This window comes from Micrasema longulum, unplaced genomic scaffold (assembly GCF_059751315.1).
Source record: "Micrasema longulum isolate JH-2025_06_02 unplaced genomic scaffold, ASM5975131v1 h1tg000725l, whole genome shotgun sequence".
NCBI classification, from domain to species: Eukaryota; Metazoa; Arthropoda; class Insecta; order Trichoptera; family Brachycentridae; genus Micrasema; species Micrasema longulum.
Genome location: NW_028277921.1, coordinates 1,551,130 through 1,567,659, shown reverse-complemented (window position 1 = coordinate 1,567,659; position 16,530 = coordinate 1,551,130). Strand labels below are relative to the sequence as shown.

The window sequence follows — 16,530 nt, the reverse complement described above, 5'->3', positions numbered from 1 at the left end:
TTCCAGAGACCTTTTGCCGAACTTCGTGGAACAAAATTTAGAAATATGAAGATTTTTTGCATGTCGTGTATTATAGTTGTGAATTTCATGATTAAATGTAAGTTTTAAATTTGTGTGAGCAGAAAAGTTTATGATGTTTGAAATAGTGTTAGTGATGTCATACAGTGCCATTACCTTGAAAGGAAGTATTTTTGTGTTACGATAAATATCCTTGACATGGGAATCCCATTTCAAACCAAGAATGCTTCTCAGAGCTCGGTTTAAAAAAACAACGTTGTATTATATAACATTATTTCAGATAGTAGTTTTATTGCTTCGCTTATACTTTCAAGAAAGCGTTGACATTCGATATTTTTTAAAGTTTAATGATATTTATTTTTGCCTTTTTATAACTAGTTTTTAAACGACATTTTCATTTAATAAGGAAAAAGCCTAATAGAGTCTGGTGCCAAATGCCATTTAAGAAACATCCAGTTGTCATTTAAACAGTTTGAGTTATGTACTAATCAATTCTTTAGATTCCAGTTTAATTGAATTTTATTTTGATTTACGTAATTTCCTTCTGTGTCTAAAAAACTATAGTTGAACTTTGACAAAGTCATCATAACATTTAAGTACAAATAAATCAATCATTATTGTAAAAGTACTCTTCCATCTGGTGTAAAAGTTCATAAAAGGTTAAGTACACAAGTAAACGGCTACCGACAGAAAAACCTTCTTTTCCCCTGCAGTGGTAATTGTAGAAAGCGCCCAGCCCTCTCACGCCAGCACGCTCACCGCTCACCGGTCACCGGTTACCCTTAACGGCACTTCGTGTTGGCGTGATTTGTGTTGAACTCGGCAATCGTGACTTACCTTACCTACTGTGGCGTCCATTATTACAAATATTTTTGCATCGTATGCACGGCCACTTTAGAAAGACCTTTCGATTAGTATCCTTTGATAATTTTAAAAGGAGTGATACAGTTGGCTTGAAATATGCTCACCCACTACAACCTTGCTTAACCACAAGTGAATAGACTTCAATCATTTTTAAATTTATTTCGACAGAGAGGGAAATCATTTTTGAGAAGGGAATATGGAAGTCTCGGCATTTACAGGGCGTATGTCCTGTCATTGGCTGGTTTTTTTATATATATTTTTCTAAAGTTTTATTCATTTTAACAAATAAGTAACATACATAATTGTATTTTTGTTCCCGTAAAGCCGAAGCTTGTCTGCGGGTTACATAATTTTTTTTTTTTTTTTAAATTTATAAGTAAGTACATAGTTTAATAATAATTTGAAGAATAAAATATATTTATATGCACGCTTAAGTTTCACTTGCTGTTCAATAATTTTTTCACTATTTTTTAAAATGAAATTAGGTTTTTTTCTTCACGATTTTCAGCTGGTATTAAATTGTACAGTTTTGGTACTACACTACCCATTGTTCTGTCACCATAGTAGTTTTTCTGTCGTGGTACCATCAGCTGCTGTGCCGATACTTGTCGGGTCATGATCTGGTGGTTTATTTTGGATTTAAAACTGCAATCGAGGAAATGATCTATCACTATCTTATACTGACAATGTTTGTTAATTGGCAAAACGTTAACAAAATCAAATAATATTTTGTTGTCTTTTGCCTCAATCTTTATTTTTACAGGTACGATAATTTTTAAGATTTGTACCTGTAAGTTCAAGACTCTATCCGTATAAGTGGCCACTTTACACACTGCGTAACATTCACAATTCTGCCCATGTTTGAACATCCATATTTCCTCAACTCTTCCATCTGTTGACTTTTGTGAAGTAAAAGAGCTGAAACCTTTATCATTCCCTTCTCAAAAATGTTTTCCCTTTCTGTTGAAATAAATTTAAATATAATTAACTCCCTAGGGAGGAAATCCAGCCAGTCTGCAAGCATTTGGACATACTCAAATATTGTTCAATCATCTTACTATGTTACAACATAATACGCTCAGGGCCCCGATTACAATGGGAAGTTATCATTTATCTTCAATTTGATCAATAAAGTAAAATTATGTTTTCTGTATGAAAAGCAGAATATGCATAGCATACAATCTTTCTTCTAAACATGTTCAATTATAGGTTACCGACGAAGATACTTTAAATGTTCATGCAAATAGTATATTTGATTATATAAATGAGTACATTTTCGTACAATATTTATTTCTTATTTCTTTATAGACAGTCGAAGATAACTCATGGAAATGAATATTTACTTGCAATTTTATCCACAAAGTAAAATTAAGTTTTCGGTATGAAAAGCTAAATTTGCATACATTTTCTTCTTTTAAACGTGTTCAATTATAGGTTATCGACGAAGATACTTTAAATGTTCATGCGAATACACTCATTTTCGTACACAAATATAGATTTTTCTTTATAGACAGTTGAAGATAACTCTGTTAACTTCCCATTGTAATCGGTGCCCTGGCCCGATGAAAGTAAATTATTTTAAAACGTAATTGTTTGTGTTTTTTTTGCAACAAAACAGGCCATGACACCCAACTACAGTGGTAAATTACAGCACAGAACACCCAGGCTTAAGAATAATAATATATAATTTTTGTGTTCTCGCCAGGAATCGAACCCGGAACCTTCCGTGCGTGGGTCAAATAGCCTTTACCCCATGGAGGTGTTCCACATATAAGTTTATTTTATTGAAAGAATACAACTATAGTTTTGGGAGAGTAGTCCTCCCATTGACGGGTAATACAAAATGACGTTGATTGGAGGAGTGTTCTCTCGTAACTGTAATGAAGAAGTTTTGTGCAACATGAAACAGGATATAAAAAAATGTTTTCGTATACGCGGTAAAAATTAAATAATTAAATTTTAGAGCGATGTTTCTCGAAAATGTACAAAAATAATTATAAAAATGATTTTAATAAAAATGAATTGCTTTGAGCAACGTCACTATTTCTCCAAAACCAACCAATGACAGAATGTTGTGATAATTTTCCGGGTACCTGGCAAGCCAACTCACCTGTGGTGGTATTGTGAATATTTTCTACCCCCTAGAGAGTGATCCATTTGGGGATTATTTTTTTAATACGACGACACTTTGCTGCATATAATGACCACACTGATGATTAAGCGTCCGATGATGTATAAAACTGTTTAAATAACGGAAAAAAATCGTATGCGGTTTGGTCAATTCAACCTAATTAAGTGTTTTGAGTAATGCTTAAGATCCCAATAACGTTCTTAATGAAAATCTTTATTTTCGATTTCACGTGTTCTTATTTATTTGGCAAAGCAAAATGTAAACGCAAGCAAAAAATAAAAGTCCAAAAATTAATCACTCTCTAGAGCCCCTAGGGGGCACAAAAGATTTAGAATACCACCCCAAGGCTGGTATTTTGAACAGAATTGCGCGCGAAGAGATCGCTTGGTTGGCGTGTATTAAGTACGTAAATACGCGTTAAAAATGCATTTGCGTTCAGAATACCACCCTGGACAATTCACCGTAGAGAACTTACGTCACAGGTGGAGTAATTTTAAAATCACAAAGCTTAAAAAAATCATAGCGCTGATAATACGATACATAAATATATATTATGAAAGAAAAATGTTGCCTGCGTTTGATAGTCCATTTCTATTGATAAATAATAAAAAAAATAAAGGAACCACTCAACTTCCTCATTGCATTATATTACTATAATAAACTAATGTGTATAAATGTAAAAACAAAGCTTTTATTTTATTATAATTTGCCAATTCCATTAAATTAATTACTGCAATCTCACCAGGAATCAAATCTAGAACCCGAACTTCGCATGGAAAACAAGTGTAAAATTACACCTTAGTGTTTATAAATATATTAAAAATAATACACTTTACTTATTGGTCTGTTAAATTTATGTTTTATTTCATATGTTTATTGATTGAAATACATTTATGACAATACACATAATGTTATTTTGAATACACATTTCTTAAAATTGAAGTATTTGAGCAAAGTAATTAGACAATATATTATAATTTATTTCTACACGTTGTCCCTAGGAATTTAGGTTCGTCGTTTGTCATAGTTTTAGTTATTTTATAAGATATTCTGTACAATTTGTTAATATTTACAATAATTATTATTTTGGTTATATTTAATATTAATAATTTTTATATTACTTAAACCTACACAATATTATATTCATCGGTAAAGTAACAGATACTGATATTTTGTAATAATTTCAAAATTAAGGTGATCAAATCGTTATTTCCAAACATATAATTCGATTTCTTTTACAAAATATAACAAAAAAAAACATGGTAACAGTTCCCAAAATTCTTCGCTTCCTAAAACATTGTAAGAAATATTATAAATATATAACTGTCAACATTTATAACATGATATTATACGAACATACAACAGTAAGGTATTAAAATAGCCCTACAATTACATATACAGTTCTTAGATTGAATTGTTTAATGTTATTTTTCTGTAAACATGCGTATTTATATTAAGTATTAACGGTTAGTATAAATGATCTAGAATTAAGCACCACGTCATGTGTATATTTATAGGTATTTGTACCTTTTGGGAAATGAGTAGAAATAATTTTCTTAGCATTACTCTTTTATTTGTATTTGGTTTAGTACTCGTATATCGGTTCTACCATATTTCTGAGAATCATTTAATAGGCACTCGTATTTACATAAAATTATAGCGATTTTATAAACGTATAGAAATGTATCCGAAGAGATATAGAAATATAAACAAAAACTGGAGAGGTAGTTAGGGTTAAAACACACACTTTTGTTGATTTTAAACTATTATATAACATTTTTTCCAACAATTAACATAAAAGTAAAATGACTCAAAAATTGCCTAAAGTTAGAATTGATTGATTTGAAATTGTAACTAGAAAAAAAAAACTGTGATGTCGGAATTCAACTCCCAAAATCTGCGATCGTGATATCCGGATTGATATATACGAGTATATCATATTATAAACTTACTCTAGTCTTACGTTGACTATTAACTTGTCAGATTACACGTTGTATATATTATGTACATGGAGGTTTCACCCTATGATTAGCACAATACATGACGTATTTGCATAAATAGTGCATGAAGTCACTTCTCACGATTTGATGAACGCCTCTTCAAGTCGGTCTAAGTTGATCTGTAAAAAAACATTTCTAATTAATATTTCATAAAAGTTTTCTGTGTTTATATTTCAAACATCAAAAATGGCCGTAAAATTCTAATTTAAAACGTGATTCATCAACTCTCAATACCAACCTTTAAAGAACCATCCAAGCACCGAGAAGCACCTTCGTTCTGAGGAGTCAACGGGAATATCGGGAAGTGGAAAGTAAATTAGTTTGACTAGAATATTATTGTCTCAGGATGGGTTGTGTTAGTTCCGCTTTACTTTACCGCTGACCAGAACACCCCGCGGTGTTGCTCTCACCACCTGTTGTAATCAGATTCATGACTCAAACCATTACAGATTAATTATTATCAATTATGTTAATTCAGGCTATTACAATGCGTTAAGTATATGGTTTCAAAGCAAATATTATAATTCTATGCGAAAATCTTCGTCGTTTTAACGAAAACTACTCATTACTGCGAATCTTAATGGCAAACAAAATTAATATGTAGCGCTATACTCAAACTTAGGCGTGGGTAATGAATGTTTAATTATTTTAATGGAAATGAGATGGAGGTTGGAATAACAGCTTTTCATAAATATGTATCATCTCAGCAATTTTGTACTAACCGTGTTTTTTTCATAAAACACTTATTTATAATTTATAATATTATTCGAATAAATCTTCTAAATTTGAAATACGTGCATGAAATCGTTTACAAGACAAGAAACAGGAAGTGTGCAAAGTATTCGTGCCGAAGACAGAAAGGAAATATTGTTTGCTGAAATGTTGAATTCATGTCAAATTATGCATAAGGATGTGATTTGAGATAAAAAATTCCATTTTATTTTGACGAAATTAGAATAATTTGTAAAAAAAGTATTCAAATATGTGTCTCAGTTTTTAAAATGTGATAATTCTTTAAATAAAGTCAAGAAAGTGCGTTAAATAGCAAATATCTCTTATAAAATGGCCGCTTAAAAGTCATGGATTCCTCGTCACCTTGAATTGAATATTGTCATTTTTGATTGAGATGAAAATTGACAATAACCAAAGGGGATCCGGTACTTTTATTACTTACTAGATTTAGTAAAATATATTCTTTTGGTACTCCTTCTGATAAATAAACTATTAAAGAAGAAAACAACGTTGAATACTCCAATGACGTATAAATAAATGACACGTTACTGAGGCGAAGGAAAAGGCATTTTTATTTGTGGGTAATTGCCTTCCGTGCTTTCCTTCTCTGACGGACTTTCGTTATGATCTGACGTGATGCCACGCAGAAATATACTTTTGTGTGTGATGAAAAAATGCTTTAATTGCGCAGCAATTATGGTAAACAAAATATATAAATGGTTTCATTCCTAAATACAATCGAATTTATGAAATACTTTGAAATATAGTATATTTGGAACACAACGGTATAATTAAGAGAGATAATGCTTCATAGAACGATAGTTTGAAATTATGTTCCGAAAAATGAGCATTATCGCGTCAACGTTGCGGTGCGAAACGCGTAGTTGAGTAAAAAAATACCAGCTGCATTCGGATGTATGTCGTCGCGCCTTTTCACGCTGCTTCACGTTTACCGACTACAAGTTAAGTTCCGGAACTTAAGTTGAATGGAACCCAAGACAGGTGCTTAGTGCGGCATCTAGTGCATACACATGTGTTTTTTAATAATTATTTTTTCATTTATTATGGCTTTTACCATTCTTTGTAAAACTAGCCAAAAACAAACAGTATTTACACGGCAAAAAAAAACAGATAAACCTTAAAACAACTTTAATTATTTTGAGGCACACTTTTCAAAATATTGCCAGCTGTCAGCTAGTGTCGTTTCTAAGGTAACGAGGTAGACAAAAATAATTTAAACCAAGGAAAAGGTAGGTTTATATCATTTTTACATGAATGGTATACTGTGTATACCGTGTATTGTGATTTGCTATATATTTTTTTCAAACTGTTGAGGGCAATGCAATATTTGCTATATTTAGGATGCAGCTAGTACAGAAGTAACGGGTTTATTTATTATACGTCATTGGGATCCATAATTATTTCTTCCCATTTGTTTGGCAAGCTCGGTGCGTGGTTTGTATGACATAGTACAGATCCCGGTGGTAAGAGTCGTCCTTGCCTTTAATGGTTGGTTACCTTGGCGGCGTGACCAGCCGGCCGCTGTGGGACAGTTCGGAGCCCGAGCTGCTAGGGGGCCTCCTACCCCTGGCGAACTCCCTCCGGTAGTTATCAGGGTCCGCCTCCCAACCTCCTATAAGATCAGTATATCTCAAGCCACAGCCACAACGGCCTTACTATCCTTCGACGGTAATTCTCAGGGGTACTCCACAAGTGGTGACCGATGTTTTCGGAACTCTGGTCTTTAAGAGATTTGTGGGATGGATGGAAAGTCATATTTTGTCGGAGGAGCCCGATGTTTCTTGGTACGAATCGAACTTATGTTTTTGTACTGACCTTTCCCAGCAAAGGGAAGTAGTGCTGCCTACATCCTATATGTTATAATATAATTGTCAAATGTAAAAAATACTGAATCCTTTCACTATGACTAGATTAAATTGAAATAAACTGTGTTGATTTCACGATTGTGGAATTCATTTTATGGTTAATTGTATAAAAGGTGTCAGAGTTAGGTTATCCTTCATAATAACGATAATAATTTTAGTTACTAGATCATACGAGTGAATAAATATTTTTTGCTACTGTTTACATAAATTGAAATTTGGTCATGAGAACGAAAACTCCCAGTGAACGGGGCATTAGAGTTAAATTAAATTATAATGGCGGTTTATGAAATAGATGATTAAAACAGCTACTCGATTTTCGACAAAAAATATTGTTTTGCAGTATGAGGGAAACCGATAGCAAGACCCACGGTCTTTTAAATGGTTTTAGGGTAAGCGTGGGGAGCTCTTTCATATCCGGCCACGGTCGCTTCCAGAATAATATAGAAAACAGACTGTGGAAGAATGGCCGTTCAGAATATCTAAGTGTTGTTATGTTATTATCATATTATCCTTCAGTTGTGTTAGGTTTGTTGTGTATAACAAGGGAACACCGATGAATCGAGTTAATAAAGCGATACTTCTTCTGCTTAGTTTACGATGCATGCACAAATCTATATATTAAATATTGTATCACTATACACAGTTAACCATTAGCGCCGCTCTCAACTTAGCCTACATTACATCCATAACTTCCGTAACACTTCACGCAATAAAAGCATTTACCTATTTTATTTTTCATTGACCTATTTTTACTAAATACAAATTGTAGATGAAAAAATGTACAAATTACTTTATTCGATTAAAGCTACAACTTTATTTTCTTTTCCTTGTGAAGTTTGGTCTACTTATCAAACACTTAAATAATGCTACATATTTCACTTGTTTTAAGTAAAATAGAAAAATGAGAAGAGCGTAAACACAATTTTTGCCTCGTGTGTTTTCGTGGTTTCAAACATAAACAAAAACAATGAAAATTAAAAAAAAAAAAGTAAAATAACTAAACATAATATAAAAATAAAAATAAATGAATGCTTCGACACGGGTTTTCATATGGAAAAGAAAAAAAAGTGAAGTAATCAAATAAACAATGTTATGTCAATATAATTCATTTATTGATTACGGAATTATTTTTCGTTGCTAATCGGCGTAAAACACCGAAAAAGTATCATATTTTTCCAGCCAATTTTTTTATTCCTGTATTATTGTATTACATTATCATTATTATATTATATTATTTTAACCCTCTTACAAGAATGTTAAGACTTTATAACAAAACAGAAAAAAATTATCATTGACATTTATCGATTGTAATTTTTTTTAAACTTTATTTCTTGAATGATATGCCTAATCTTTATTTTTGTGTATGTAAATTAATTTTAGTTTATTTTATTACATCTTATATGTTCTTGTTTTCTCTTTTCTTTAAAAAAATGTTTCTTATGTTTAACTTAATTTTATTTCTTTAACTCAATTGAATTCTTATATTTCACTTAATCTTTATTATTACTTAAATTTATTTAATTAAGCTACATACTTATTTTATATAATTTATGAAAGATGGTGGAGTTCTTTAATTGAGGATATGTATAAAGAATGTTAGCAAAAGCTTACATAAAAATTGTATGTATTCTATGTATCCTTGTTGAACTTCCAAATAAATAATAAATAAATAAAAAAATCGTTAAAAACTGTTACATTCAACAAACAAAAATGCTTCGTAAAATTATTTAAAAATAAAATAAAATCTGGTATTTACATTGTAAGTACTCGCTTACTATGCTTTAAAAAGTGGTTTATTATACACCTACCTAGATTTAAGAGCGAACATTTGAAATATTTTATACACCGATTGCTAAATTACAAGTATATTACATAAAGCGATATGAAGCAGTTGGGCTTAACTAAATGAGAAAGCGATGATGATTGAAGAGTTTAATTATATTTAGTGGGTATCGGATTAGTGAGGTAGTGAGGTAGGCGGGTTCGGGTGGTGACATTACCGATCTGTCCTCTGGCGGGGGTGGCGCGGGGCATGTTGTAGCAGGCGGGCGGGTGCACGGCGGGGGGCAGCACGGGGGTGGAGGGGGCGCGCCGGTAGTCCTTGTACTCGCGAGGCTGCCTGCAGGGGGCGGGGAAGGAAACAAGCATTAGCCTTAACTAGATAGGCGAGAAATACATTATTATGATTACCCATTCACACTTTATTACGCATTTGATTATTAATCGCGTTGTTTGAAAGATACCAAATTAATCAAAGATATTAAAAGCTATTCTAAACTCAATATTCATTCGTTAGTTCAATTTTTTGCAGACAAGAACTGGATTTAACTTTCTAGGGAGATGTAAATATTAACATATTACAACATAAATTAAGAAAATTTTAGAGAAAGGTTTTTCAATTCTCATTTCATTTTAGGAAAAAGTTTTTCGCTTCTTTAAAATGTTCTCCATCTCTGTTGTAATGTTTTTATATTAACAGCTTCCTATGAGTATGTGTACGCTAGAGGTTTACATTTATGACAGTATCTCCAAAAACCCAACTTTTCAGGAGAGACAAATTAGAGATTTTTTATACTTAAAACATTTGATATTTTTTTAAAGAGGCTTTAAAGTAAATTCTTGTCCTAAAATATATTATTTGTTTTTAATATAATTATGTTTTTTTCTTGGTTATTATAAACTATTTTAATGCTAAAAATGGAGATACATTTAATGTTGTACCAGAAAGATTTTTTTGTATGGCTAAACAACAGTAAACCTATATGATTTTTTATCCATGATAGAAAAAAACACTATTTTATTACTAGTAAAAAAATGTTGTTCTGGTTGACCTTAAAAAAGTTTTTTGCAAGGATGACTAAAGATTGATCCTTTAAAAAAAAGGGTGCCTATTTGTAAAAATATATAATTATTACTTTTCCTTTTTTTATAAAACAAATTATTCTTTTAGAGTTAGAGTTTTTTATTCTTACCTTTTTTAATACTGTCCTAAAGAACAATCCTAGAAGTAAACCTCTCTGTGGTGAAGAGTTTCAGTTTAAAAAAATATATATTTTTGTCTTCGTTATTAAAGAAATTAGGGTTAATGCTATTTACCTCCTAATACAGGAAGAAGAATTTGGTTTAATAATCCATACTTATATTATAAATTCGAAAATGTATTATAAAAGAAAAATCGAGGTCTCGTAGTCCTGTTTCCGGACCCCAAAAACTGAACCAATTTAGATTTTTAAAAGAAATAAATTTTTAAATAAGTTTAGATATTTTCAAAAATAGTTGTATTAAGACGGCAAATAAAATTAGGCACTTTTAAGGGTTTTTGGATGGAAAGTCCTACAAAAGACAATAATTTATAAAAATATTAAAAAAACAAACGTTAGGAACACGCTAGTGGTTTGTCTATATTAGGTAAAAAATCATCGCTCTAGTACCATAATCCAGGGAAAAAATACGAGGATACATTTGCATGAAGAAAAGTCAGACCACGAATTCTCTTAATAATTTCTAATTGGGCGAAGTATTAATTGAAACTCACGTGGTTTATGAGTCTGGCGTCGCGATTTGTAGCTACATTTTTAGCACAAAAACAGAAATGCCACACCATTGATGGCTCTAATTGTTTTGTAAATAATTAAAATTGGCAATAAACACCTAAAATATCTGCTTGTAAAGTTAAGCTTTATTTTGAAACGTTTTTCTTTTATTACGTTCCCGCAATTTGCTTTTTGTTCTTATTTGGGATTTTCTATTTCATTGTATTTTGTGTTAACATAAATGGACAGGGTCCATCTTTAAATAAATTGGCCAGGCTATAAGTATTAAATTAGGTAGTACCTATAAGTAATTAACAAAGCGGTATTCTAAAATTCTTCAATCCGAAGAATTGAAATTTTATCAGTTTCAAAACTCAAAACAAAAATAAATAAAAACACTGAATACCATTACGTCCCACAATTTAGTGGATTTAAATATTGAGGCGTAAGATAACCCAATATCAGTTAACTATAACAGCTCAAAACAAAAAAAAAAATAACCAAGGGTATGATTTATGGAAACCACAATAAATTTATTGCTAACCTGAACTTACCTACATACTTTTTTACATTAAAAAAAACAAAATTGCATTTTGTGTTACCGTTTAAAAGGCTTTAATGCTTCATACCTGTATTCATTGCTGGTTTTGTTGACCACCCTGTTGCCCCCTATCCGTGGAGAGGGGGTGGCGCCCCCCTTGGGGGAGGGGGAGACCCTTCTGCCCCCTCCGCCCCCGCTGCCACCGCTGCCTCTGCTGGCGGGGGGCGGGGAGGGAGACACAGCGCCCTCTGGTTCCGAGCGACCCTGGAAAAGTTAATGCGAAAAATCGGATTTAAATATTTTTTCTGCCAACAATTATAATTGAACGGACTTTTGATAACAATCCGCTTTCCTGTTTTTTTCTATTTTTTTTATTTAACTGTGTATGCGTGATAAAAAAAAACTAAGAAAATAACGACAGCTTCTAAATTAACCAGAAAAACATTATAAGATATGATGCTATAGATAAATAATTCATTTTGCTCATGCAATTACAAATAATTAACCAATTGTTTTTATTATTTATATAAATTTTATATGAACGCTTAAACAAGAAAAAACGCTAAATTATTAACTTTCTACAGATCTATATTTTTTTACAAAAGAAAGACACAAGGTAAAAATAATGTACCTAAAAAATTTAAAGTAAAATGTATTTAATATTTTTTAATAAAACCTAATCGTTCTAAAAAATACAATTTCTCAGCAAAGTAATCAAACCTTATAAATTCATTATATTTTTTTTTATTCATCAAATCCTAAAAGTTAACTTCATGAAGTGTATCTCGATCATGTGTTACAGGAAGGCAAGGTGATCAATATTACGCTCAGGTATCAGTCCACAGACAGTGTAATATTGCAGTGTAAAACCGCCTTATAAACAAATGATTTATGTTGGCCCTCCCAGGATCGAACCCAGGATCTTAAGCAAAGTAGGCGAACACGCCAACCACTAAACTACGAGGCGGACTTCTCTTCGCTCGATTTCCCCTTTTCAGGATTTTTACCTGATGCCACCTGGTGTTGTTCTGAGTAATCATTTGGGGATTTTTATTTTTTGCATGCGTTTACACTTTACCTTTCCACATTGAAGATTGAACGTTAAATAAGTATGAAGACGTGAAATCAAACATGATGATTTTCATTTAGAACATTATTGCGACCTTAAACATTTCCTAAAATAGTAAATTAAATTTAATTGACCAAACCGTATAAGATATTTCCAATTTTATACATCATTTGATGTTTAATCATCAATGAGGAAGAAAAGTGTCTTAGCATTAAAAAAAAAAGATTCCCAAATTAACCACTCTAGAGGAGGTAAAGAAGATTCAGAATACCATCCCAGGATTCTACATAGTTATATTTTAAACATAACTGAAGCCTTCCCACCATTAGTGATATGTGTTACAATTTGGTGTTTTTAGATAATCAAATAAAACATTCTCTTCGGCTTAATAAACTTTATTACATTTTGATTTAAAATACATTAAAAAGAAAATACTCCCAATAAAATAATGGTAAAAAAAAACAGAACAATCTTAAATATTTTTAAGGATATAAGAAAAAAAAGCTAAATTCCATGCATTGATGATATACTCGTATGTCACGACGTAAATCACTGAGATTGTTGGCCATTTCAAATTTACATAGATCAGTAATGCAGGGAAGCCAACATAAAAAAGACTGAAACTAGAAATACTGATAATGTGATGTAGAAAGTTATTGCATTCATAACTCAATACAAATATAACAAACATCATTAATGGGGGGAAGGCCTCAACTTTATTTTTCATCCGTTTAGATACGGGGAAAAATTTGACTATTGCTATCAATACTTTCATATTTAATAATATATGTATATTTCATCAGGTTCAGTACGTATGGACGTTTTGCTTTTTTGTCGTTTGTGGTAGGTGTATTTAAACTATGAACCAGTTAAATATTTCATTTAAGTGTGAGAATTTCTGTAACTGTGATGTTGCGTTTTGTACGAGTAAATAATGTTTTTACTGCGTGAATCCAGTTGTTGTTCCCGCTGCATGATCACCGCTCCCGCCATAGGCATCGGCAGATCGGCACCATCGCGTCCATCGCGTCCATCGCGTCTATCGCGCACCGTACCGTGACAAGACAGCGATTGTTCTCGATTCACGTTGCATATAATACATGCAATATTTCCATAGTGCTGCCGTTAACATTCTGGACTATAATGTTATGTACATACGAAACGCAACTGTTGTTTCGCTACCGGTAAAGGAAATAGGTCAATGGAACAAACTTCACAGCCTTATGAATGGGGAAAGGGTGCAATATGAAATAACTAAAGGTCGCGTGATATTTAGAAATACGGGGCTGCGAATTCAAAGCTGAGTAGCAGGTTCCCGGAAAATAAAATGATCACGCAAAGGGCAAGATTTTTATACCGGGTTTTAATTGCCACGATAATATAAAATACGGTTTTATTTAATTCGAAGTTAGTTCAATACAAATTACAAATAAGGGAAAAAGAGCTATCTATGGAGCTCCTTGTTGCGCATTGAGATTTAGATTTTAGATTAGAAAATGGTGAAATCTTTTCAAAAAGATTAAGTTGACACAATGAACGTCTTGTGTCATATGAATGGATGGGTATGATTGACATCGCAATAACATTTCGCTTTCTCTTCTTGTGTTATAACCGGCGACTATATCTGCCAGTGTTTTGTACCTTTGTATCGACGGTACACATAGTGCGCACTGAATGGGATATTCATCTATTCAATCTTTCCATTTTCGAAATTATAATAAACAACACGTATACTTCTAATTTTATGCATTACGAAAGTAAGAACGTAGAAAGGAGTTTTCTCGCTAAAAATCGATCGTTCGTGTCAGGGAAATCGCTAAACACGGATAAAAGAACGCTCTGTTATTTGGTTTTACCTGTCCTCCCCATGACGAGGGTAGACTGGAACAAGACTCATCTAGACTGACGAGCCTCAACTGCTGTCTGATTGATGCCTTTTCTCTCGCCCTTTTCCTCTGGAACTCCTCCTCAACTCTGAAAATACAAAATTAAAGACTATCATAACCGAGAATTTTCATTAAATCATTTCATTTAAAAAAAATATATATTCCTACAAGTATAAAATCGGGGACCGGCCCCCGTAGCTTAATAGCTTAGACGTTTGAAAGATGCCGGGACTGATTTTCAGTGAGATCGCACTAAAATAAATGTGATTTTTTCAAGCCTGGATATTCTGTGCTGTCTTTATTTATTTGACGGACTTATGCAGTCCATTCTAACGATAGTAAATACAATTTCTTGTAATAAATACAGGCCCTAATAAAATAAAATACGACTAAATAAAATTAAAGCTAGGACAAAAAAAAATCTAAAAAATTACTACCTCCGGTCTATCTTAGTGATTTTTTAAAATCTATAAAGACTTACACAAAAAAAGTCCAGATCTTGTCTCGAGTTAACAACACGACACAATCGGGACATTGGTGCATGCAAGCCATATTTTGTGCTGTGTTGATCGAGGAACAGCACATTATTATTTCGCCACCGGCGAATTGGAACATTGAATGCCACTTGTTCCAGTAACGTTGGTACATCAGTTAAACCATTCAGTAAATTAAACATAAATATGGAGTCAATGTTATTTATACGTTTCGTAGACTTGAGATTTTTAACATTGACTCCATTTCTCCGTAAGTGTAGTCTCCCCTCTCGAGGCCAATCATCCATGCTACTTTTCTTAGAAAACGATGTTGCACGGATTCGATATGATTTATCCGGCCTACATAGAAGGGAGACCAGATCACGGATGCATTATCATTGTAATTGGATGTCCTAGCCTGATGTGATACAAATAAAAAAAGGATTGGCTATTGTTTACTGATTTTAAATGTATTTTTTACACAAAAATCACTGTTATCGTATTACTCGGTTAAACAACTCGGTTTTTGAGTCTTTGAACACTCTTGCGCTAGTTTAAGCATCCCAAGATCAGCAAAGGCCCATCAACATCTGAGTTACCGGGTGTCGGCGTCGCGCTTGCGATGTGCGAGCAGATTTAATAAATGATTTGATTGAGGAATATTTGAGTCCTTACGGTTTATCTAAATATTTAAATTTTGGGGCTATCTTCTGTAAGTCGTAAATAACCGAACTTCTGCAAAAATAGCACGGGACCACAACCCTTCACATGGTTATTTAACTTAGATAAAGAGCTGCGTGGTTTCTTAAAAACAATAATCGAGTAAAGGCAATGTAAATATTTGTTTAAATGTGTATGAAATTCTTAATGACGATAATCCTCTTAAAGATGATGAATAATAACGTCAAAATGTATGTTTCGAAACACCAAGAAGCGTCATGCGTAATTATCAATTTGTCAAGTGCCTAATGTATGAGCATGTAGGTACTAGTATGTTTGAAAAACAATTCAAAGATTAATCATATTCTGATTAAAATGATCACAGTTCATTGACAGTAATCTTGATGTCGCATCTCATATGGAGATGTAAGAGGATAAACGATCCTCCTATGGGCTTCTGTCTGGTTCTTGTTTGGAAGACCGATAACACTTTAATAAATGCGATGGGCCATTGTCTTCAGGCCAACCAGCTGAGTAAATCGCTCCGCTAATAATGTTATACCTTATAACGTTTTCAACAGTGAGGCGAGATATTCATAACATGGTCGATGGGCACACGGGCACTTTGTTACCAAACTCGGGTAATATTGAAACACCTTTTGCGTAATAAATGCTAAATTTATGAATAGACAATGTGTAACTATATAATATGATATTATTACTCCGTAGAACACAGC

General features: G+C 32.5%; 1 protein-coding gene across 7 annotated transcripts in view; it reads right to left on the bottom strand.

Moving 5' to 3' along the window:
- Positions 1-4,789: 4,789 nt before the first annotated feature.
- The window catches only part of LOC148279403 (uncharacterized), a 197,390-nt gene continuing 185,649 nt past the window's right edge, over positions 4,790-16,530 (bottom strand). For 3 of the 7 annotated variants that reach the window (XM_088229982.1, XM_088229985.1, XM_088229983.1), the window contains exons 14-19: positions 14,631-14,748; positions 11,794-11,969; positions 9,632-9,750; positions 7,264-7,378; positions 5,252-5,426; positions 4,790-5,132 (exon numbers count right to left, since the gene is read on the bottom strand). In XM_088229982.1, coding sequence (XP_088086108.1) covers positions 5,420-5,426; positions 7,264-7,378; positions 9,632-9,750; positions 11,794-11,969; positions 14,631-14,748 — 535 coding nt within the window. In that variant the 3' untranslated portion in view covers positions 4,790-5,132; positions 5,252-5,419. Of the gene's footprint in view, positions 5,133-5,251; positions 5,427-7,259; positions 7,379-9,631; positions 9,751-11,793; positions 11,970-14,630; positions 14,749-16,530 lie in introns of those variants that run through there. The other 4 variants (XM_088229984.1, XM_088229988.1, XM_088229986.1 and 1 more) reach the window with 3 other exon arrangements.